At 47.9% G+C, this 25,412-nt stretch overlaps 1 protein-coding gene across 1 annotated transcript in view; it reads left to right on the top strand.

Annotated features, from left to right (window-relative positions):
- Positions 1 to 255: 255 nt before the first annotated feature.
- CUNH1orf94 (chromosome unknown C1orf94 homolog) overlaps positions 256 to 25,412 on the top strand; it is a 49,171-nt gene continuing 24,014 nt past the window's right edge. Inside the window, exons 1-2 of the mRNA XM_004704985.2 lie at positions 256 to 584; positions 24,553 to 25,244. Of these exons, the coding sequence (XP_004705042.1) occupies positions 256 to 584; positions 24,553 to 25,244 (1,021 nt within the window). The remainder of the gene's footprint in view (positions 585 to 24,552; positions 25,245 to 25,412) is intronic.

Here is a 25,412-nt window from a genome sequence, read left to right as displayed (position 1 = left end):
GCTCCAGGGGATTCTAAGGTTACTAAGCTACTGGTTTTTGTTGACTTTTAAATATTTTCTTCTAAGGGAGACGGGGAGAGGGGCAAAGGTCAGGAAAGAGCAAATAGTAGCAAGTCACAAGAAGCCGTCCCTGTCCCCGCTGCACCACTCACCCCCAAATCCAGGGCCTGTGAACCCAGTCACCTTTCCGGAGCAACAGCCAGACCCAACTGACTCACCTCTGCTGGATCGCGGCCTCGTCTCCCCTCCTAGTGAATGAGGGCCGGTGGTGGGTGCGCCCCCTGTCTTCGAACCCTGGGTGCACATAGGGGCTGCAGGCGAGAGGGGAGCAGCATGGCCAGTGGGAATGGGCTCCCTTCATCCTTGGCCCTGGTGGCCAAGCGCCCCTCCGCCCTGGGCCCATTCCCCAGATACATCTGGATCCACCATGACACACCGCAAGACAGCTTAGACAAGACTTGCCATGAAATCTGGAAAAGGGTTCAGGGCCTGCCGGAGGCCTTGCAGCCTAGGACCTGGAGGGAGCAGCTCTCTGCCCCCGTGGCTGGGACTCCCAGGGACCATGGGCTCAACGCTCACGAAGAGTAAGTGTCTCCTTGCTTGGTTGGTACTTGGGGGAGGGGGCAGGAGCTAAGGTCTGGCTTGCTGGGGAAATGTTCTGGTCCAGGTCGGTTACATCCTAAAGCTATATACTTTTCCTCCTGCATCCTGGTCTTTTGTCCAACCTTTACAGCAAAGCTGACCCTGGCTCTGGGCAGGGCAGTGTTCCAGCTGCCACTTTTACCAGTCCACCAAGGGGACACATTTCATCCTAAAGGTAGAGCTAGACCAGATTTGGGTCTGAGGTCCTTGAAATGCCATCTCTGCCAAGGCTGAAGGTTAGATGGCTTTCCCCAGAGCCAACCAGAAGATCCTTCCTTCCTGCTACCCACAAAGGCTGGGCATTCTCACAGACGGGTCTGGTGCTTTTAAACCACATCTGGAATTCCCTAATACAGGGAGCAGCTGTCCCATTCAGCCTCCACAGAAGCCGCTGCAAAAGCTCACATCAAAATATTTACTGGGAAGGCATTGACATATTCAGAGGACGTAATAGCAAATTAAAGTGCGGGAAGATGGCTGTAAATAGCCAGTTTCCAGGATGGGGAAATCCTGTGTCTGGGAAATACGGAGCTAAGTGTTTCTCTACCAGGGCAAAGTTGGGCAGATACTGTCAGGGGCGAAATGGAAATTCACAAGGGGAGGGAGGAGCCAAGAGGAAGACGGGACCTCATTAAGGAAAGAAAATAAATCCAATGTGGTTAGTCATGTCACCGTTGAGCACTTCATCAATGTTTTCCATCTTCAAAGTGGGCTGCAAGCATTAATTAGTCCTCCTGGAGTCTCTATGAGGCAGGTATTAGTGTCCCCATTTTACAGATGGATTAAGTGTTAATAATTAAGTGCTAATTACGACTAAGTGATAATTAAGTGTTGCCTATTCCAACACATGCTCTAGTTCGGCTCAGCGATGCTGTGGAATGGAGGGAACCCTTCAGGCAATTACCAGGTGCCTCTGGGTTCAGGGATTTCTAAGCAAGACCTAGAAGACTTAGAAGGGGAAGTGGAATTGCAACACCAGTCTTTACTGCCTGCTGCATTCACTTGCTTGCTGCAGAGGATGGTGAAAAACACTTTGGCTATTATTGCCTCCCCTACCCTGCTCTCAATATGACATGGCTCTGATGGCAATGGTCCGCCCGTGACACTGAGCCCCTCTCCCCTACCAAAGCCATCTACTCAGGAACCAAGAATCAGCTGTCATTTCCCATAGATGGCACGCTCTCTGCCAGGTCACACAGAATTAATGGACACAGACTCTGTTTCCAGTCTGTACTTGGCGGAAGATTGAACTGGCTCACCTTTGGCCAGTTGCTTAACTTCATTTGGCCTTGATTTTCTCGTCCAAAAATTGATGATGATGTGCCCTGCCTTGTCCACCTCGGTTGATAATGAGTATCAAATGTGATGGGTGACAGGAAAGCACAAGAGGTGTTTCACAAGAGAAGGCTGCTCTTACTCTTTAACAATTCGGATTTGGTAGTGGCTGTTGGCTTCTATCTGGGGTCTTCAACCGGTGTGCCATAGACTCTAAGATGTTTCAGGGCCACCCCAGAGTCAAGTGCCTGCTTGCTGAGCCCCAGGATCTGTTTCAGCAGAGCAGTTCTGCTTTGATCTGCTGTGCTTGCTGGAGTCCAGAGTAAAGCTACATTGACTAAAGGGTTCTGCTGCTGAGAACAGAGTTAGGGAACTGCAAGCTTAGATGAAGAAATGATAATAATCATGTGTTTATCAACCAAGTGAAACATAATGAGCTATTCTTGGAATAAAGGTAATGTGAAGGGGGGAAGTGAGATAACTCTGGTTTCAGATGGCGTTTCACCAATGGGGGCCCTTGGTTTCCTCATCTGCCAAATGGAGGTGATGAACATTCATGTCTTAGGGATTTTGGGGGGTGGGTGTGGGTGGGAGATGATTAAATGGGACACTTAAAGTATTCCTAGTGGCAATTAGGTTTTATAAATCCCTAGTAGAACGATGATGTAATTGCTTTAAATCCATAATTACAATGAGAATGTCGCTGTTATTGTTAGGTGAAATCAAGTCCATTTCTACTCATAGCAACCCTAGGCAGAAATGCCACCCAGTTTTGCACCACCCTCACCCATCCTGTGACACTGTAATACATTGCTGCTGTCACTGTGCCAGTCCATCTCAATGAGGTCCCTCCTCCTTATTTCTGAGCCTCTGTTTTTACCAAGCATGATATCTCTTATCTGGTTTAAAGTACATGTAATGAAGTCTTGCCATCCTTGATACCAAGGAGCAAACCGGCAGTACTTCTGAGACAGGCTTGCTCATCCTTCTGGCCATCCGTGTTGTGACCAATATTCTTTGAAATGATCACCAATGCATTGTCCAGCTTTCACATGCATTATGAGGCAATTGAAGATGATAGGACTTAGATCAGGCATGCCTTAGTTCTCGAAGTGTTATCTTTACTCTGCAACACTTTAGAGAGTGCTTTCTTTTGCAGCAGGTTTGCCCACTGCAATATAGTATTCAATATCTTAACTGCTGCTTCCTTGAGTGCTGTTTGTCAAACCAAGCAAAATGAAATCCTTAATAATTTCAATATTTTTCTATTTATCATGACGATGTCTATCGGTTCACTTAGGCATATTTTTGTTTTCTTTGTATTGACATGTAATCCATATGGAAGCATTAGTTTTTTACCTTCATCATTTTAAAAACATCATTTTATTGGAGGTTCATACAGCTCTTTTCACAATACATACATCCAATGTGTCAAGCACACTTGTACATGTGTTGCCATCATCATTTTCAAAACATTTTCTTTCTACTTGAACCCTTGGTATCAGCTCCTCATTTTTCCCCTCCCTACCTCCCTCTCTCACAAATCCTTGATAATTTATAAATTATTATTATTTTTTCATTTCTTACAATGACTAATGTCTCCCTTCACCCACATTTCTGTTGTCTGTCCCCCAGGGAGGGGATTATGTGTAGATCATTGTGATTGGTTTCCCCTTTCTCCCCCACCTTCCCCTTCCCCTCCTGGTATCGCTTTTCTCATTATTGGTCCTGAGGGGTTTATCTGTCCTGGATTCCCTGTGTTTCCAGCTCTTATCTGTACCTGTGTACATGCTCTGGTCTAGCCGGATTTGTAAGGTAGAATTGGATTTGTAAGATCATGATAGTGGTGCGGGGGAGCATTAAAGAACTAGAGGAAAGCCGTATGTTTCATTGGTGCTATACTGCACTCTGACTGGCTCATCTCTTCTTTGCGACTCTTCTGGAAGGGGATGTCCAATCGTCTGTAGATGGGCTTTGGGTCTCCACTCTGCACTCCCCCTCATTCACATTGATGTGATTTTTTGTTCTTCTGCCCTCCTCGCAAACTGTTGACGCGTTTTCCTCCAATCCTGACTCTTCATTCCTCTTCATGCCGTCCAGCTTGTCCGATCATTCGCTTACTATGTAGACTTCCTAAATCTGGCACGGGGACACAGACTTGACACATACCTTTTCTGAGTTAAAACCAGGCAGTATTCCTTTGTATAAATGGTCTAAGTATAGGTTCCACATCAGCACAATTAATTGTTCTGGACTTCCCAGTCTATACAGTGTTGTCCATGATTTGTTTTTAATGCACATATTCAAATACCTTTGCACAGTCAATAAGACAGAGGTAAAAGCTTTCTGGTGTTATCTGCTTTCAGCCAAAATCCATCTGACCTCAGAAATGATATAATCTTCTTTTTCTGCATCCTCTTCTGAATCCGCTTTGCAGTTTATGGCAGTTTCCTGAATTTCTGTAATTGTTTTTTTTAATTCGCTTTTGAAAATGTTTACTTGTATGAAATATCAATATTTTTTATAATTCCTGCATTACACTGGATCACCTCTCCTTGGAATCATCATGAATGTGAATCTCTTCCAGTCAGGTGACTTGGCATCATGAGTGAACATCTAGCACTGCATCTGTTTGTGGAAACATCTCACTTGGAATTCTGTAAATTCCCGGTATCTTGTTTTTCACCAGTGCCTTCAATGCAGCACACATTTCTTCCTTCAATACCATGGATTTTTATTTTTAATCATAGGCTACATCCTGAAATAGTTGAAATAAATCCTTTTGGTTCAGTGACTCTATGCATTAACTCAACCATCTGTAGTGTGTCCTCTGTCATTCAATCCTAGTGGACAGAATCCTTCAATATTTCAACCCGAGGCTTGCACTTTTCTTCAGTACTTTTAGTGTGAGTAATGCCAGACACGGATCTTTCCTTGTGATTTTCTACCGCCACGTCTTCACACATTTCATTTTAATGCTTGTCAAGCTGCCCTTTGAACAGTTCTGTTTAGCTCTTTCACTTGATCATTTCTTCCTTTCACCAGAGCCATTCTCTGTTTAAGAGGACGTCTCAGAGTCTCTCTGGCATTGCATTCGTCGTTCCTCTCTTGTCTGTTTAGTGACCTTCTGCTTCCTTCATATATGATGCCCTTCATGTGCTCCCCTGGTCTTCAGTCATCACTGTTCAATGTGTTAAACCCACTCTTGCGATGATCTCCAAATTTAGCTGCAATGTATTTAAAGTTGTGTGTTGGGTCTCCTAGACTTCCTTTCATTGTCTTCAGTTTCACCTTGAAGTTGCATATAAACAATTGACGGTCTGTTCCAAGGTCAGCCCTTGCCCTTGTTCTAAGGGAGCATTCTCTTTTCCCACAGATTTAGTTTCTGTGTATTCCATCCAACAAGATCCACATGTATAGTTGCTATTTATGTTGTTGAAAATTGTATTTGCAATGAACACATCATTGGTCTAACAATTCTATCCTGCCATCTCTGGCATCATTTCTATCGACAAGACCATATCTTCCAACTGTGGAACATTCTTTAACTCTGACTTCCACATTCTAATCACCGTTAATAATAAATACATCTTCATTGCATGTTTGATCAATTTTGATTGAAGAAGCTGATAAAAACGTTAATTTCTTGATATTTAGCATTAGTGGTTAATGTATAAACTTGAATATTAACTGGTCTTCCTTGTAGGTGCATGGCTATTATCTTATATACAACATTGTATTTCAAGGTAGAGCTTGGAATGTTCTTTTTAACAATGAATATGACAATTTTTTTTCTCTTGAATTTGTCACTTACAGTATAGTAGAGCATATAATTATCTCATCCAAAATGTCCACTACCAGTCTATTTCAGCTCCCTAATGCTTAAGATATCAATCTTTGTATGTTTCATTTCATTTTTGACAACTTCTAATTTTAATATCTATACTTTTTACATTCCATGTTATTACTGGCTGTGTACAGTTATTTCCTCTGGTGCATAGTCACTCTAGCATCCGAGGAAGGTTTGGAGTGAGCTTTACTCCATCTGCGTCATTAACGCTGACTCCACTCCGAGGAGGCAGCTCTTCTTCAGCCATGTTTGGAGGGCCTTGTAACCTAAGGGGTTCACGTTTCAGAACATCTATTTATAATGTTTTCGATAGCACCCCCCTCCCCGAATTGGACTCTCACATTCTTTTGTCTAGTCTATCTTAGACTAGAAGGTTGACTGAAACCTGTGGCTGAAAACTGTCAACCATGGGTGAATCTGTTGGTATTTAAGATGCCAGTAGCATAGCATCCTGCATCACAGCAACACACAGGCCACCACAGTGCAGCAAACTGGCAGACAAGTGGTAGATTGTGAGGTAGATAATATTATTGAGTTCTCCCTCTTTCTAGTTTTCATTATGCAAAATTTCAAAAACATAAAAGCAAAACAGAATAGTGGATGTTCATATATCTGTTACTGAGTTTTGAATTATTTTCAAATTGGTGGCGCTCATTCAATTGCCCTTCCCCTACCGGTGGCACTCGGCTGCTAACAGAGGGTTGGGCTTCGAACCCTCTCCTTGGAGAAAATGACCTGGTGATCTGCTTGTTAAGATTGAAACTAGGCTGATGGGGGATTGGACTTGTTCAAATGAGGTCATGTGAGTCGGAGCCAATGTAACGGTACCCAACAGTAATAAAAACAGAAGTAAATCATTAAAAGATAGTTTTATTGGGTCATAATGAACACATCATCCAATTTAACAGTCCTATCATATTAAAAACGATTGTACAATCATCATCACAATCAACGTTGGAACATTTTCTTCCTTCCTTTTTTTAAAATCATTTTATTAGGGCTCATACAACTCTTATCACAATCCATCCATCCATCCATTGTGTAAAGCACATTTGTACATTCATTGCCCTCATCATTCTCAAAAAATGTGCTCTCCACTTAAGCCCCTGGCATCAACTCCTCATTTCCCCCCTCCCTCCACACTCCCCCCCCATTTTCTTCATTCTTACACCCATTGGTGTTGACTCTCCACTCCCCCCCCATTTCCATTACGCACCTACTGTTTTCATAAAGCCGCCCATTGTGACTGCTCTAAACAGAAAAACATACAAAAAGAAGAGCAAAGAAGAACAACTAAAAGAGACCCATCAACAGTGATCATATATAAAACAGACAAATACCTCAATCTAAGAAAAAGCAGAGGATATTAAAATTTTAGAATAATGTAAAAATAGGTCCACAAGGAGATGTAATGACAAAGTTTTATATTCCAGTCTAAGTACAGCTGCTAAGAACCACTTTACAGTTCTCTTTGTCTGGTATTAGGCCTGCTCACATTCCTAATTAATGGACAGTGTGGATTCCCTGTGGACTCAACCCTGTAGGGACCTAGCAAGTGGATCTTGGGCTGACACTATTCTTCATAGCATCCCACAAACCCAGGTGTTGAGAATTTGGTCGCTGGTACCATTCCCTCCTCTGGGTTTGGATCTTATTGTTTACAATCCTTGGATCAAACTGTCTTGTTTTGTGTGCTTGGTTTGAGACAATCATTTAAGACCCCAGACACAATTTTGTTTTCCGATAACCAGGAACCACCTTTTAAATCATTTTTTTTAAACTGATGAGGTAAAATTAAGGTTTGGATGGGTTAATTTGCCTCAAACTCCATGGATAGGGAGTGGTAGAGCTTTGGAATTCAAGCTCAAGTTCACGTTAGCCATTATCTTATAACATTGTCTATCTTTTTCTAGAAACTTATGTATTTTTTGGATAGTCAAAATTTTGGAAGATCTATTTTTGGATGATCCCACAAAAATAACATTTAAAATCCAATGAGCTATCCGTGAGATTTCTAGGACCCCTTTAGACTCCAAAAACACCTGTCCCACAATTTTCCACAACTTAATTTGTAGTGATGTTTTCTGGCAGCAGAGCAACTAGAAAGCTCAGACGCAGCTGGAGCTATGCAGGTGGCACAGCCCTGCTTGCTGAACGTGAAGAGGAGTGGAAGCACTTACTGAGGAGAAAAAGACTGCCGTCTCCAGTATGGCTTAAACCTCCAGGTAATGAAAACAAACATCCTCGTAACGGAACCAATAAGCAGCACTATGGTCAACGGAGAAAACATTGAGGAGGACTTTCCTTATGCCAGTTTCACACTCAGAGCCCATGGAAGTGGTAGTAAAGAAAGCAGAAGGGCCCCTTTCAGGTGTTCAAGAGCCAAGATGTCACTCTGAGGACTAAGGTGCGCCTGACACCAGTCATGGTATTTTCAGTCATCTCAAATGGATAAGGAATAAGATGCCTGCAGAACTGATGCTTCTTTGAATGATGGTGTTGGTGACAGCACTCAGAGTACCTTGCGCTTCCAGAAGAACAACCAAATCTGTCTTGGAGGGAGTGCAGCCAGAATTGTTCGTGCAAGCAAGGGTGGCAAGACTTTATTTCGGGGCTCTTTGTCTGACGTCAGGGCTGTTCACATTCCTAGTCTGCGGACACTGGGGATTCCCTGTGGACTCAACCACGTAGGGACCCTGCAGGTAGATCTTGCGCTGACACTATTCTTCACAGCATTCTACATACTAGGTGCTGAGAATCTAGGCCCTGGTGCCATTCCCTCCTCTGGGTGTGGATCTTACTTGAGACATATCATCAGGAGGGACCAGTTCCTCACAAAAAGACACCATGCAAGGTAAAGTAGAGGATCAGGAAACCAATAAACACCAAAAGCAGATTCTCGACGACCTGGATTGCTAGAGTGGACTACCATACCAACAGCGGCGAGGGTGGTAGTGTTTATGTTTGTTTTACGGAAGGTCGCTTGACGTCGGTTTGACTCTTAGGCATGTGACAACTACAGCAGCGAACTTAGTGCCCCGAGTTTCCCCCTATGAAGTTTGAAAGGGACTTTAGAGATCCTACTCTACTGCTTGAATCCCTTCTCCAACATCTTGCCAACTGGTTCACCTTGCAGGGTTATTACTTTGATTACTTTGCCTTGATTACTTTGCAAGCCACCTCATTCTCTTGTTGTGAGCCTGGGGTTTCAAAATACGATTGTCTTCCTGTAGCTGAAATGTGACTCTATCCATCAAATTCGTCTTCATTTGTCTGAATTCTGCCTCTTCTGCTTCCATACCAAATTTGCCGTTTCTTGCCTCAGTAACTCCTTAGGTAGTGAAGGCCAGAATAGTATTCTCCCTCCTCTATTTTCTCCTTCCTATAATTCAGTTATCTCCCTTCACGTTCCATCTTGGCCCCTTTCCTGCACACACTGCTGGTGTTTGTTGCAATGTGGTTCCCAGAACCCAGTTCTGTCATCCAGATATGATGGAGTTGCGTTCTTCTGCCCTCCTTGATGTTTTGTATTCCTATTACTGATCATTAAGACCACATTCACTTCTCTGCCCAAGCCTATTTTAAGTGTATTAATTCATTCAACATTTACTGAGCATCTATGGTGTATCTGGCACTCTGCTGGGAGGTAGGGACATAAGGTGCCGTCCTCCTACAGTTTACTTTCTGATAGGAGAAAGGTGGAAAGCCAGTCAATAAGTATGCCAATTTCAGAACTTAAAAAGTACCGGTATTCTAGCTCCAGGGGCACATGATAAATACATCAAAATAAGTAATTTTATTGGAGAATCTCATGTGGTGATGAAGGATAATATGGAAACAAAGAAAAGCACTAGAGAGCGTGCCCTTTGATGGGGTGGCCAGGAACAGTCTCTCTCCAAGGGATTATCTGAGTTTGCACCTGGATGCTAATCAGGTGAAGATGCACAGAGCCCTCGAGGTGGCAGTGAACTTTGATGGCGACAGCACGCTGGAACCTAAGAGATGGGACATGGCATAGAGTGATATCAGAGGGAGGCAGGGGCAAGGCCAGCCAAATCAGATTTTATGCTGCATATTACGAGACTTCCATATTTGGAGATTTTGAGGAAAGGAATGTAACATGATCAAATTAACTTTTATTTAAAGATCTAGGCAGCTGCTTTGTGGAAAAGAAATTTGCTAGAGGTGTGAGAGAGGAAGCTGGGAGACCTTTAGGAAGATCCTGCTGTAATCCACATGAGAGATGATGGTGGTAGTTGTTGGACCAGAATGATTGTCTTGGTGATGAAAAAAGGGAGGTTCGGTATCTATTTTGAGACAAATCAACAGATTGGCCGATGAAGGTTTGGGGTGTGCATGCAGATATTCAGGAGGATTGAAGGATTTAGCTTGAACCCCTTGTAGGGTGGGGTGCCATTTACCGAGGTAGGAAGAAAGGGGGAGGTAAGGACTGAGATGGAGGGATCAATATTTCTGTTTATTGTCACTTAAACCCTGGGATCATGTTCAGTTATTTTTTAATTAGTTTTAAATTTGGGCCCAGAAAAGTGTGGTGAGTCACTTAGTGCTTCGTACCCTTGGATACTTATTCCTTCCTCTCATTGCTAAAACCACCACCTCAATGGTCAAACTGAGGGCTTTCGGGAGCTCATGTCGACATGTAGGGGTGCATTCGACAAATGCTTAGAGTAGCCACCTTGGTTCTAGACCCAGGGTTTGGTCTCAGACATACAGAGACAAGTGAGATGGAAGCCCCTCCCTCAACAATTCGAGGAAGTGGGATGAACACGACATTCGATAACATTCAACAGTTACCTGTGTGCGACCACGTGGGCCAGCTGCTGAAGACCAGGCAGTGATTAAGATGAGGATAGACTTTGACCTCTCTTATGGTTCTCCAGTATCCGGAGAACGACAGATCCTACCAGAAAAATATGATAAATGCTCCGAAGAAAAGGTTCCCGGTGCCAGGGGAGCACCCCGAGGGGCAGAGAACTTGGAGCTCAAGAAAGGCTTCCTAGAGGAGGATGGAGGATGAGGCCTGGTGTCACACACTGTGAGTGGGGTTAATGACAGGGCCATAGTTCTCTGAGAGCAGATGGCGTTCTATTTAATTGTAACGATGAAGCTTCCCATGGCTGAGGACTTTTGAGCTTGGTCTCGAGGAGAGGGGAAGGGCACTCTAAGGAGATTTGGAGCACATTCAAAGGGCGTGAAGTTCTCTGAGTGTAGGCTATGGACAGGGTTGAATTACCCAGTTAAGCATGGTTCTATTTGGGCCTACTTACTAATCTGTCATGAGCAATTTCATCACATCATAGATCCTGCTTCTAGGTGGAGTTGACATCTGTCTCTCCCAACCCCACAGCACCCTGCGACAAAATCAAAGCACCCTCTTCTCAAATTTACAATCCCTGATAGGCCTAGAGTGTCCCGTAAGAAAGGTAAGCACAGGCTTAACTGTGCTTACTTCCCCAATCAAAGATGTGGTGAAATCCAAGTGAAATTTGTTCGCTGCAGTTGAGTAAGCACAAGTAAGCTCGTGCTTATCTTGCTTCTTAGGCAATCTGCCCCTAAGCCCCTAAGGTGATCTGGAGCTTGCCTGGGCGTGGTCAGCTTCCTGAGGCTGCTTCCAAGGCCTGGTCCCCAGGAGCACTTGTCACCCCTGGAGACCAGGGCAGACAGAGAGACTTGTGACCAGCTAGCGGAAGTGGGAAAGTAAGTTTACAGAAAGTAAAGTGACGCCTTAAGCATTAACAACAAAAATATTCTGCTTGTCAACCTTCCAGAGATGATCTATGGTGAGAAGGAAGATGACTGTTCACACGCTCACATCTCCGTTTTTTACATCTTCATCACTGGTCCCTGCAGGCCAGTTTCCTATGTTCATGAAGCCGAGGAGACTTGGAGCCCCCAAGTGCCACCTCTTGCAACACATCGATTCTTTGTGCTTACACTATTTAAACAAGTGGTTAAGAGCCCTATGCTTCTGGGAAAGTTGATCAGAATATCTGTCTGTCTGTCTGTATGTATGTATGTATCTATCTATCATCTATCCATCCACCCATCTATCCACCCACCACCTATCTATCAATCATCTATCTATCATCTATCTATCTATCTATCTATCTATCTATCATATATCTATCTGTCATCTATCTATCTATCTATCTATCTATCATCCATCCACCTATCTATCTATCATCTATCTATCTATCTATCTATCTATCTATCTATCTATCTATCATCCATCCACCTATCTGTCTATCTATCTATCTATCTATCTATCTATCTATCTATCTATATCAATCATCTATCTGTAATCTATCAATCATCTATCTATCTATCTATCTATCTATCTATCTATCTATCTATCTATCTTTCTATCTATCATCTGTCTACCTACATAGTGTTCTTTCTATGCATGCTGTCACTTTTCCCCACTGGATCAAACACTGGATCAAACACTTCTTTGAGACTGAGGAAAGCTGCTGTGCACCCCTTTGCCTGAACCACATGCTTTTTTGATGGACAAAATGACCCAACATTTACATGAATGCCTCCCTCTCCTGAGCTTCCTCAGGGCTAGATCTCAGCCTCTTCCATGACCCCAGTCCTACTGATGTCCATGCATGCCCCATCATTGTTGGTCAAGTGAAATAGTGCTGGAGACAAGGCTCAAGGCTACCCCGACCTTTTCTTTTTCTGGCCTCCTCTCACATCCTGCTCAGTAAGCCCTATCCCTCTGCCTCCCTCCCTCCCTGCTTTCTCCCCGCTTCTACTTCCTCCCCATCCCTCTTTGCTTCATCAGATTCCTTTCCCAACAGGGCACCATCCAGCATGGATCAGCTTCCTCTTTCTAAAGCACACTCACAGGTCTGCTCAGATCTCTCCTATGGTGCTCACTGTCCTCTGACCATTGAGTCCGATCTTCAAGGCCCTCTGTAGTCGAGCTGACCTGCATATCCAGATGCACAACTTGCTGCTCTCCTCCCTCTCTCTCTCAAATAAGAGGTGATACCAAGAGGTGCACATCATCTTGTCTTTTCTCAGGTTCTACCACTACCAGGAAGGCCCTTTCTCCAAATCCCTGTAAAATTCTTTCCATCTTTAAAGGCTGCAAGTAAATGCACCGCCCTCTGAATAGTTGACCCTTCACCCAATCAGCATTTCTATTCTTCCTCTTCTTGCCTTGGGGCGTGGGGTGGGGATGAGCCAATCTCCTTCTTAAGGATTTTAAGGTGATTCAGATACAGTAAAATAAGGAGGCAGGAATCTAGAATCTTATCATATTCCTCAGTTCTATAACCCAGTTATTCAAACATGTTGGGCCTCAATTCCTGCAAAATGCCTCATCTGCAAAATGGGAACCATGCCAGTGACCACCCTACAGAATTATTAGGAAGGTTAATAAAATAAGGTCTGCATAGCTGAAACATGATCAAGCTCATTGTATATTTCTTATACACATTGTGTGCATTGTAAAAAGAAGAAGGCCGTGGTGGAATGATTAGGAATGCCTGGGGAGACAAGACTCATGTGAGAAGGGAAGCTACTCGATGGAGGACCGAGTTTCTCGTTGAATACCTTGAACACCAGGATCACAAGGAGGAATGCAACAATTGGCTTCCCAAACTCATCAAAGCTTAAAAAAAGAAAGCAGATGAGATCATTGAGAAAGACAAGCGCTTCCCTGGCTTTGAGGACCTCGCGGTCTCTATAGCAAGGTGACGGGATGGGTGAGTCAGTTTAGAACCCGTGTTCCTTTGCTCTGTGGCCAGAGGGCCGGGCACGCACCCAGATCAGACCCAGTTGTACCACTCTGTTGGGGTCATCAGTCATATGTTGTGACCAAGTGTTGCTGAGTGACCCTGGGGAAGTCACCCAACCTCGCACAGGCTCAGTTTCCTGGGCAACATCCTTCTTCCCCACTTAACCTTGAGTGCCTTAAGGCCAAAGGCTGTGCCTCGCTCCTCTTTGTCCTCGCCTGCTCCCTCGCTCAGGTCAGCCTGGTTCCTGCCCTCCAGGGACCCTGTGGTGTGTATGCGGAAATGAAGACATGAATTAATGGACGCACCATAAATATCCCAATGGAGTGAAGCCCAAGGGTGGCTGTGCTCCAAATGGGGGCTGGGGTGGGGTGTCATGATCATCCCCAGAGCCACGGAGCAGTAGAGCAACAGAATGTCAATAAGCCAAGACATCAGTGTTTCTTTTCCCCTCCTTCCTTCCACTGCAGGGAAGGAAATGAACCTTTTCTTGAGCGCTGCATAGATGCCAGGCTCTTCATTTTAATTTTCTTTTTATTTCATGGTCTTGTCCCTAAGTAATACAAACAGTTAAATGACCAGCCACTAAGAGAAAGGTTAGCAGTTCAAATTCACCCAGAAGCACCTCGGAAGAAAGGCCTGGCGATCTGTCTCCAAAAGAGCACAGCCACTGAAAACGCTGGGTGCTCAGCTCTGCACTGGCACCCACGAGGTCGCCTCAGTGGCCACTGGTTTAGTTTGGGTTTTGCATTTTAAATTTCCATTTTAGGTCACTGTCTTCAAGGGAGATGTTTGAGATTTCTTCTCTTGTACAGATTAAGGAACTGAGGCGCCGAAAAGTTAGGCGGCCTGCCCAGAGTCACTCAGCAAAGAAGGGGCAGAGCAGGGCCAGGGACCAGGTGGTGCTTCGAGGTCGTAGCTCATTCCTGGACACCAGGAGCCTTCAGTGTCTGCTTACCACCAGGAGTCAGGGACGGTGAAGGGAAGATGAATCCTGATTAACGTCCCACTTCCCGTGTCCCCCTGTTTAATTTAATTTTATGGTTTCGGGAGCTCTGTCGCAGGTTGTGGGAGCCGCAGAGATGGGCCACCAGTGGTTTGCTTTAATCCCCCTTTTAATATCTTTGTTGCAACGTTCTTTCCAATTCAGCTCCCAAGTCACATTAAAAAAATACCTCTTCCTTAGGGTAAGCCTTCCCTTATTAAACAGATTCAAATGAAAAGTTTTAAAGATAATTTGAACAATAAGAATCGCTCTGTAGCTCCCAGCCGAAGTTCCTTTATTGCTGTATTTATTCCCCAGCATTTCCTGTCTCATTCCCCAGCTCACTGAATCCCTCACCCCACCCCACCCCCACCTTCCAGTCCCTGGTCCTACTCACACCTGCTCCCGTTTTCCCAGCACCTCCTTTCCCCTCTAGTGGGCGGGCAAGTCATAGAGAGGCAGGCGATCTGGGAGGAGGTGACGCACTGGTACTGAGCCTATGGCAGACCGCAGACCCCGACTGGCAGCCAGGGATCTCCAAGTTCACCATCTGCATGAAAACTTGGCAGGGGCTGGGTGGTTGGTGGTGATAGCGATGGTGATAGTGTCCAAAGGGTGTTCAATTGCTTGTGCATCATTGTAGATCAAGGGCATTGGCATTTATTCAAGAATGTCCAGGACTCTGCCTTTGAAGTAAGCCCTCCGACGACTGACATGCTGTGCATACAGAAGGCTGGGTGACACTTTGGGGACCAAAGAGAATGGCAGCCCAGACTGGGGGCCCAGCGGCGAGGAGATTTACAGAAGGAAAGAGACCAATAGTTATTGAGTTCGAAGTGTATGCCGGGAGAAAGGCTTTCTGCTCCTAGGAAGAGCAGCCCTGGTGCCACAGTGGATACTTGTTAGGCTTGAACCACAAGGTCATCAGTTTGAAACCCCCAGTCACTCCATGGGAGAGAGATGAGGCTTTGCAGTCTTGAGAACCCACAGCGGCAGTTCTCCCCATCCTGTGAGTTGAAATGGACTTAATGACAGGGGATTCAAGGGGGCTTTTGGTTTTGTGTACTTTTGAAGTGTATGCCAGAAGCTTTTTTTTTTTAATCGAATCTATCCTGTGTCAACAATTGTACTGAGAAATTGGCGTAACAAAAAGCCCAGGCATGACACTCCATGCGTGGTGAGATTTCATAGCCGGATCCCCTTTAACGTTAGTAGATCTCACCACTCCCATTTTGCAGATGAAGAACCTGAGGTGGCGGTGGCTGCCTGGAGTTGGCGTCATCAGAAAGCCCAGATCTGGGATGGGAATGGGGTCAGTGTGACTATGAGGTCCGGCCGGCTTTCCCACACCACCGTGCAGTTTCTGAGGCAGCACTGCTAACATTTGCCTAGCACTCCTTACAATTTACCAAGTGCTTTCGCATGCATCAGCTCACTTAATCCTCTTGGCAGCCTGGGGAGCAGGAGGGAGGCCAAGAGCTGGGAGCCCAACCGTTCCCAGGCCCTCTCCCACCCTAGCCCCTCCACCCTGCCAGAGAGGCCTCAACACACAGCGCTCAGTGGGATGCAGGAGCACAGCCGGCCCTGGGATGGCAATGGAATCTGCAGTTGTTTTCCACTGTTCCCCCCGCCCCCCCAAAGGGAAAGAGCCCCACCATGCTCCTCGGACTGCCAGTCCCTAGTTTGCTTTCTTCCTGCTAGATCCCCAGGGCTGTGGGGTCGTGGATGTGCGGCCGGACTGTAGATGTGAGAGTGGATGGTTAAGGGGCCGGCTAAGCAAGATTCACCTGCTGGGCTCAGCCACTTTGTCCTTTGTAATGTGATGTTGGGACAAAGACTTGACCTGTATGAATTGGCTGCTTCATTGATAGACTTGAGCTCTTTGCAGCTATGTGTGTCAGCTAGCTTTTGATATATTACAATCCATCCCAAAGTTTAGTGGCCAAAACTCTACCTCTTTTTCTTCTTTTAAAATCATTTTGTTGGGGGCTCTTACAGCTCTTATCACAATCCATACATCCATCCATTGGCATATAATTCACGTATTATACAATTCAACAACTCATTCACGCCAAGGAGAGTTGTACAGACATCATCGCCATCGGTTCTAGAACTTTTCCTTCATGCTTGTATTCATTATAATTAGCTCCCCATTTCCCTCCAGCCTCGCCTGTCCTACCCCGAAGGAACCATCAGTCCAGTTATGGTTTATATATATTTATCTGTGCTGCATTTTATATACAGAAAAACGTAAAAAAAAAAACAAAACCCAACCCTAACAACAATAACAAAGTAAAACAGATGAAAATGTCAGTTTGACGTCTCCCTTCACCCACTTTTCTGTTGTCCGTCCCCCAGGGAGGACATCACATATAGTTCCTTGTAATTGGTGTATGTATGGATTGTGATGAGTTGTAAGAGCCCATAATAAAATGATTAGAAAAAAAAAAGAAAATGTCAATTGAAAAGAAAAAAGAAAATATAGGCAACTGGACACCCCTTACCGAAGGGTTGTGGGGAGGAGATGAACCAATCAGGGTGCAGGGTAGCAACGATATAACTTTCCTCTAGTTCTTGAATGCCTCCTCCCCGCCCCTATCATGATCCCAATTCTACCTTACAAATCTGGCGGGACAGGAGGATGTACATTGGTACAGATAGCAACTGGAAACACAGGGAATCCAGGATAGATGACTCCTTCAGGACCAGTGGTGAGAGGGGCGAGGCCTGGAGGGTGGAGGGAATGTGGGGTAGAAAGGGGGAACCAATTACAAGAATCTACGTATAGCCTCCCTGGGGGATGGACAGCAGAGAAGAGGGCAGGGAGGGGGAGGGTAGAGACATCGGACAGTGTAACTTATGGCAAAACAATAATGATTTGTGAATTATGAAGGTTTCATGAGGGAGGGGGCAGTGGGGAGGGAGGGGGAAAATGGGCAGCTGCTATTAGGGGCTAGAGTAGAAGGCAAATGTTTTGAGAATGATGAGAGCAGCGAATGTACATATGTGCTTGACACAATGGATGGACGTATGGATTGTGATACGAATTGTACGAGCCCCCAATAAAATAGTTTAAAAAAATTAAATTAAAAAAAAAAACTAGGACAAATTTAAATGAATCACAAGGGAGATCAAGTGATAGGGCGCTAAAGTTTAAGCTAATTTTGACAGCTCAGAAGGCTCGGCTGGGCTCAGTGAGATGGTTCTCCTGGGCTGACCTGGGCTCATGCTCATCCACACATTTGCTGAGGGACGCGTCATGTTTCCTTCGTGTGATGTGTCCCTTCCAGCAGGCTAGCCCGTGCTTGTCCTCAAGGAGATAGCCACATTCCAAGAAGAACGAGAGGCTGGACCCCAGTGTTCCAGCACTTGTCAAGATGAGAGGGAGCTGTTAGAGGGTGTGGGTGCACAGAAGTGGTATACCATAGGGCTCAGCCTGTTACACTACTGACTGCAACTGCTTCATGGATCCAAATGAGAGTTTTGCATGTGAGGTGCTTAGCACAGTCACTTACTGTATTAGTCTAGGTACTTTGGAGAAACAAATCCACAGCGACTCATGTATAAGAGAGTTTTATGTAAAGATAATGTGCATCACGAAAACATCCCAACCCAATGCTGCCCAAGCCCACAAGTCCAACATTAACCCATTTACCCAACACCAGTCCACAAAGTCCTCCACCTCACAAAACAGAGGCAATGATGCCGACTGCAGGAGGAAAGCTGAGTCAGTGAAGGAACAAGCATCTCAGCACTGGCAGGGGTCTCCACACGGCTGCTCCAGCACCCAGGGCTGCATCGGGATAGGTCCATGTGGCTTCTCCTTGGGGATGTCTTGTAGGAAGTCAATCTTGCAAGCTGAAGCAGGGAACTGCTAAGGCAGCTGTACCCTGGTGTGACCATCACAAAGCAAGAGACCCGAGAACTAGAAAGGCGAGGCTCACCACCTATTTATCCCTCCGCCTTTCAAACTAACTCACTTACCCTTTATTATTATTTTATATAATAAGGCATGAGCCTTTGAGATACCAGGCAGCGTGCTCAAGAGCTGGTCATCAGTGAGTGGTGAGGACCCGCACCCAGTTTCTGCCTCACTGCTGGGTATGTTGCTTCCCTACACCCACACTGAGAAGTCAGAACCTCTCCCAGAGCCCCGAGGTCTGGCTATGGCTAGGCCACAACTCAAGGTCAGGTCTCTGTCTGACTTGGAAGCCCTTCCCTTCTGGTGCTTTTCAACCAGCCGTGTTGCCTGGGCCTCGGGCCTGCGCGCCGTGTGCGTCGCCGGGCTGAAATGACATAGCTGGAGGAAAATATTTGTTTGGTGTCCTCCTCCAGCACTGACAATTTTCTGCTTGCATCTTTCTGTTGTTTGGCTCCGATGAATAGCAGTTTCCCTCTTTGCTCTATGTTATGTACACAGAACTGCTGTCGGGGAGCTAACAGCATGCTTGCTTAGTCATTATTCTGGGAAGGGGTGCCAACCAGTCAATAGCCTCTATTTTCATAAGACTCCGTGCACGGCAGACGCATAAAGTAGGCACAGCATCCATGTGCGGCGCCTCCATCCAGCACCTATGATTTCTGGAGGTGGGCGAAGCAGAACAGGGTGGCGGCGGTCGGGGCCACAGCTCCAATTCCGACTTGCTTCCTTTGTCAGGAGCCTGGAGCTGAGTTAGCCTCATCCTCACCCCTCTCCGTTGGGAATGATTCACTGTGGTAGCATCCCTGAGAGAGGCGATGATTTTTACCAACCCGGAGGAGAAAGCAAATAGCACGGGAGAGGTGCCAGGGCCAGCACGACTTCTTGGGAAGGGAGGGGGAAAGGTAGACTCCTGGAAATGCAGATGAGTAGCTGGGGTTGGGGGTCATTGAAGGTCTTTCTGTGGACCCCCCAAGTGAGCGCTGAGTGTCAGCCAGAGCTCTGTGTGGGGTCTGCCGGCCCCTGGAACTGCCTTGGGGAGGTTGGAGGTATTTGAAGCTGGCCCTGCAGGATGGTTAGGGTCTTGTGACCAGCCCTATCCCTGGTGACCATGGGACTGGAGGTGGGACCTGAGATGGGTGGTCAGAGAATGGAATCAAAGCCCCACAGGTTGCAGCCTGTGGGAGGCACTGGGCCGTCCTTGAACAGGCAAAGGCGCGGAGCAGGAGTGGGTGAGCAGCAGGAAATGGGAGCACGCTCCGATGTGGAGAAGGATGGAGGCCAGTGAGGAGCTAGCTGACAACTTTCTTCATTGAGCTGGGCGTTAAATGCCAAGAACGGTTCTTGGTCCCTCAGCCTCCGCGCTACCAGGTTCATCTGCAGGGAGTAAGACTGTCAAGAAGACACAAGAGAGTGTCACCTGCAAAGAAGAACCAGCATATGGGTGGAGACGAGTGCGCCTAGTAATGGGCTGGGAAGAGATGCCTTTAAAAGGGAGGCAGGAGAGGGCAGTTTGAGGAACTGAGATCGGGGGTGTGAAAAAGCCTGTCCTGGGAAGACAGCAGGGACAGCATTGCAGGTGGAAGAGAGGGGGAAATGCAAAGGCCCTTGGGCAGAATGAAGTGCATATTCCAAGGGAAATAGAAGCAGGAAGAAAAGACCAATGTGGCTTTGTTGTGTTGGACAAGGGGGAAGTAAAGAGGGACAGGACGCCCCAGCCTTGCTAGTGACGCAGCGCCCTGTGGTGGGGCTGGGGGTGTCCTGACAGGGATCTGGATGGAGGTGCTCCCGCTGTGATGAGAGGCCCGGTGAGGGTTTGAAGCAGGGGAGTAGTGTGCATTGAGTTCCAAGACTCTCCTAGCTCTGTGGGCATGCAGTTTTCTAGAAGAAATAAGAACAAACCCTGTTTTCTTTGTGGGGCAAAGGGAGCAGGGCAAGGGAGCCTCTCGATCCGGGAGCATCTAATTGGGTGGTAGATCTTGATTACCGCGGGGCATTTGACAAAGGCTCTCATGGAAAACTGGAGATGGGGTGAGAGTCCCTGGATTGATTCATTCCTCCAGTGTTGAGCCAGGATTATGGTCAGGCTGGGAGGAGGGTCTCGGCTGCTGTCCCCACGGCTTTGCCCTGGTCTCTCCCCTGTTCAACATTTCTCTCTGTAAATTGGCGGAAGACCCAGTAGACATGCTCATCAGACATGCAGCTGACGCGGGGCTGTCAGGGACAGCTAATGCCATGGATGATGGGCTCAAGATTCGCCGGGATGATTCTCCACCAGCGGGAGTGATGGGAGGAGACCAGCAGGAACCGTGATTACATTCAGATTGGGGAGCAGAGCCAGCCCCGAGCAGGAAGACCTTGCTGATCACTCTTCCCACAAAAAGAAGACCAGGATAGGGCTGGGGAGGAGTTAGCGAAGGCAGCTGGACCCGTCTGCGTCCGCCGTTCGACCCCGTGACTTCCCCCCTGGCAAGACCCTTAGTGTCTCCCGGGGTGACATCCCTCTTCTGAGCAGTAGGGTCACACTGTCTGTTGTCTAGGATGTGGAGAGGATTCAGTGTAGGGGTGTGTGTGAATGGCTGGCGTCCCGCCTGCCTGCTCTGTGATGACAAGTACCAGTCTAGCAGGAGTTTGCAGAGACCGGGCCTCGGGAGCCTCCAGGCCCCTCAGCAGTGCCTTCCAGGGGCTCCCGGCGGTGGGTGAGGGGGTGGGGGGTGTTGGGGGCTGCTGGTGTGGGCCCTGTGCCCCCCTTCTGGAAATGCTGGCTCTGACTGCAAGGCGTGCCCGTAGGGAAATGACCGGGCGAGTCTGGAAACCACATCCCACAAGAACCTGTGTGAAGCAAATACAAGGACGTGAGATTGCTTCTCACAGTGCGATAGGGCATGGAGAAGACCTACTCGTCAGTGCTTTGGAGTGCCAATGAGTAGAAGCTCTAGAGGTGACCCAAGCTCCTGCCTGTTCCTCTCTGCCAGCCCGACTCCCAGCTGCGAGAGGGCTAGGAGCATCCTCTCAGCTGGTCAAAAGGGACTGTCCTTTTTTTTGGTATAGGGACTTCAGGTCTTGGAATTTGCTTTGCCTGTACCTTGGGGCTTGTGCTTGAGAGGGTCTCACGTGAGTCTCTTGTGAGCGTGTGTGCAGGCAGACACATAAAAAGGTCGAGAGCAGATAGTACATGGTGAACGTCGCTGTACCTACCCATTACCCAGCGCGAGCAGTTACCAATCTACGGCTAACTGACTAAGACCCTGTCCATCTCCTCTCTCCCTTTGCTGCCTTCATTTTGAAGCAAGTCCCAGGCACCATTTGATCTGTATACACTTCAGTTTGTCTCTCAGGGATAAGGGTGCTTTCCAATTGTTAAAAAAGTATAAGTACAATACCATTATCATAATTTCTATAAAAATTGACATAATTATAGGGAAATCTTTAATTCAGAAAAGCTATTTGGTCGACCGCCTGCTCGGCAGCGTGTTTTCTGGGGGAGGGTGGTGACAATCGGTCCTTCGGGTATTTGGTCCTTCCTGCGACGTGAGGTTCACCTGTTCCTTTGAGGAGGATGGAGAGGCGGTAGAGGAAGAGGGGGCCAGGGGCCTAGAATTGAGGACCATGGATTGGCAACCTCTTGATTCTGATTGTTCCCAGGGGGCACATAAGTGAGAGTTGGGCCTATTTATAGACTGACGTCTAGACAGGGGAGAGACACAAGAGGAAGGGACGAGGAGAGAGAGAAGGGGAGCCGTAGAGACGGACAGAAGGAAAGACAGTAGGGCTGGCCTGACCTCCTGCACAGCCTGGGTCAGGTGCCCTGCGTGCCCATCACTGTGCCAGGCTCCCCACAGCTCATGCACTGGGTGGGTGCTATCAGTGCCGTGCCCATCTTACAGGGGGTCGCCCTGAGGCTCCCAGGGTCTGGCAGGAAGGACACAGTGCTGCCAGGGCTTTGGGGGAGCCTGCTTTTGCCTCACATGGCTTCCTGCTCCCCAGCATGCGTCCTGGTGTTGAGGAGCTGCAGCTCTATCCGTTCTTACCATATCACCGGGCTTCCGAAGCTTCAGGACCTAGTTCACCCCCAGGCTTCCCAAGTGGCCTGGCAGCTCAGGCCTTCCAAACGGGTTCCGCTGACCCTCGTCACTATCCCAAGACTTTAACTCCCGCCCCAGTGGGGCCTCTAAGACTCGGTCTGTCATTCTCACTGGTTCTCATATGCTCTTCTCCTAGCTCCGTGTAGGTCACACGTGTACCTGTGTGCCTATGCCATTCTCCACACACATGTATCACACAAACACACAACGATCACTGTGTGTGTCTGTGCGTCTGTGTGCTAATGCGCAAAGAACATTACCAGGTTGCAGGATGATTTCTGCTTACAGTGTTTTATATTCACTGTTTGTAAGCCTCATTTTGCCCTCTGAGCCAAAGGCACTGGGCCTCCCTCCTCCCTGGCCTGGCCCTGGCTTCCTCCCCAAGTGCCAACAGCAAGCCCCCGGAGCTGAGATCTCCTCTGGAGCTTTTTAAATTTCTTTCTGTCTCTTCTTAACCCCCCTAACCTTTCATGCTCCCAGGAACAGAGTGTTTTTCAGTTTCCAGAATGTTCTATGTATGCTATCTCATCTGGCCCTCACAGGAGCCCATTGAATAGGTACAGCAGGTGCTTCCAAGCTAGGTGGCTATGGTCATTCTGGGCACACCATGGAAGAAGATGCATCCTTGCCAAGACTTCTAGTGAGGCAGACCGAGGTTCCAGGCCAGGCTAGAAAGATTGCCACCCCAAAACAATGTGGATCCCGGCCCACAGGTACATCAGCCCCTATCAGGCAGTGCTGGCCATCACGGGTTCCAGTGTGTGAGCGTTTGGGGTGGGGTGGGGGAGGCAGGGGTCTAGGGAGCCTGTAGGTACCAGAGTCTTCCATTTAAAGAGGTCCTTTCAAATCAGTTGCTGGGACAATCCAACTGCCAGTGTCACTTAGAAAGCAAGCGCAGTCTAGAGGCTGTGACCTGGTCACAGGGTCAGGCCAGCCAGGGGAAGAGGAATCTGGGGGGGCACTGAGTGGAATCCAGGCCCCCTGGCCCTGCCAGGCTGACTCTCGTGTCACAATTTCTGTGTGGCAGACACTGTCCTTTGTGGTCTGCATCTTCACAGCACCACCGGAAGAGGACACGATGCCATCTCTGCTGTGATAGTTAAGGTTTAGTGTGCCAAACTGGCCGATGAACACATGTGGGATTCATTGAAGGGCAGAGAGATAAATGGCTCAGTGAGCCTCACCTGTCTGGTCTCTTGCTCTCTGAGGGTCAGACCAGTTGCAACTGCCTTAGCTAGTTCTCTGCCTCAGCTGGCAAGGCTCACTTCCTGCAGACATCCCTGAGAAGAAGCCACATGGACCTATCCTGATGCAGCCCTGCGTGCTGCAGCAGCCTCGTGAAACCCCTGCCAGCGCTGAGATGCTTACATGCTCACTGATTCGCCTTTCCTCCTGCAGTCGGCGTCTTTGCGTGTGTTTTGTGAGTTTGAGGAGGACTTTGTAGATCGATGTCGGATATATGGGCTAATGTTGGACTTATGGGCTTGGGCTGGACTGGGTTGGGAAGTTTTCTTAATGTACACGTACCTTTTATGTAAAACTCTCTCATAAAATATGAGTGTTTATGAATTTTGTTCCTCTAGTCTACCCAGACTAACACACCTGCTAATTAGGCAAAGAAACTGAGGTGCCCAGACACTGAGAGACCCGCCTAAGGCCACCCCGTGGGGAAGGGCCAGGAGGGTGTGAGGGCACTCTTACCTTGCTCGGGGCTTCCCCAGACCCAGTTCAAGCAAGCACTGACCTCTGACCTCTTTGCTCGAGTGCAGTCTTTCCCAGAGAGCCACCTCTCAAGAGTCTCATTGCCTCAGCTCCTGAACACGACTGGCCAGGCAGGATGGATTGCAGCTAAGGTCCAGTGAAGCAAGAGGTGGTATTGGGAGAGGATGCTGTACCCCAGTTCTGGTCTCCCCTTGGGAAAGCAATAGGTTTCTCTCACCCCCTTTCCTTGGGACCTGTGTCCTGCTACGAACCCACCGTTGGGTCATCTAACATTAGAAATGTCTGTCTTCCTGGTCTGTTTGCAGGGCACTGGAACTCAGCAGTGGCAAGGATGAGATCTCCCTGTTGGTGGAGCAGGAGTTCTTGAGCCTCACCAAAGAGAACCACGTCCTCGGGCCAGAGAGCCCCAGTGAGCTGGAGGCAGCTGGCCGCTCAGCCCAGGGAAGGAAAGAGCCACCTCCCTGCATCATCGGACCTTCTCTGGCAGCAGAGAGCACTGAGCTCTCAGGCACCGCTGTCATCGCCGGTGACAAGCTTCTGAAGCCGAAGATGGCTATGTCTGTGATTGGCAACAGGAAGAACTGCGACTCAGCCATGTCCACCGTCACCGGCATCCTGCGCTCTGCCAAGGTCAAGAGTGCCAAAGGGTCAGAAGATGGGGGCCACAGCCTGGGCCCCTCCAACTCAGAGATCAGCAAGCTCCTGGCCCAGTTCCCTCTCAAGTCCATGGACACCAAGGTCCCTGACCACAAGATGGTGCTGGAGGAGGCCAAGGTCATCAAGGATTTCCTGCAGAACAGCATGTTCAGCGGCACCGGAACCAAGGAGCCGGCGGGGCTGGGACCCTTTCTGCTGCTGCCGCCCCCGCCTCCGTTTGTACCCCTGGACAAGCTTCCCGAGCTCCCCACTCAGAAGAGGCAGCTTCCGGTGTTTGCCAAGATCTGCTCCAAGCCGGAAGAAGACATGGCCACGGCCGCTGAGGGCCACCTCTTGATGGGTGAGTACACCTGGAGCAGGGAGGGTGCAGGCCTGTCAGGTGTGCAAGACACCTTTGTGCAAATTAGGAAAAGGTGCCCCTTCTGGAGGACACGGGCCGTGTGCAGCCCCCAAGCCCCTCCTCTGCTGGGTGCACATTAGGAGGCCCAGACCCAACAGATTCCGAGGA

The sequence above is a fragment of the Echinops telfairi genome, unplaced genomic scaffold (genome assembly GCF_000313985.2).
Source record: "Echinops telfairi isolate 266 unplaced genomic scaffold, ASM31398v2 ScPeMD7_7457;HRSCAF=8495, whole genome shotgun sequence".
In the NCBI taxonomy this organism is placed as follows: Eukaryota; Metazoa; Chordata; class Mammalia; order Afrosoricida; family Tenrecidae; genus Echinops; species Echinops telfairi.
Note: the sequence above shows the minus strand (reverse complement) of the source record. Positions and strands in the feature narration are given on the sequence as shown.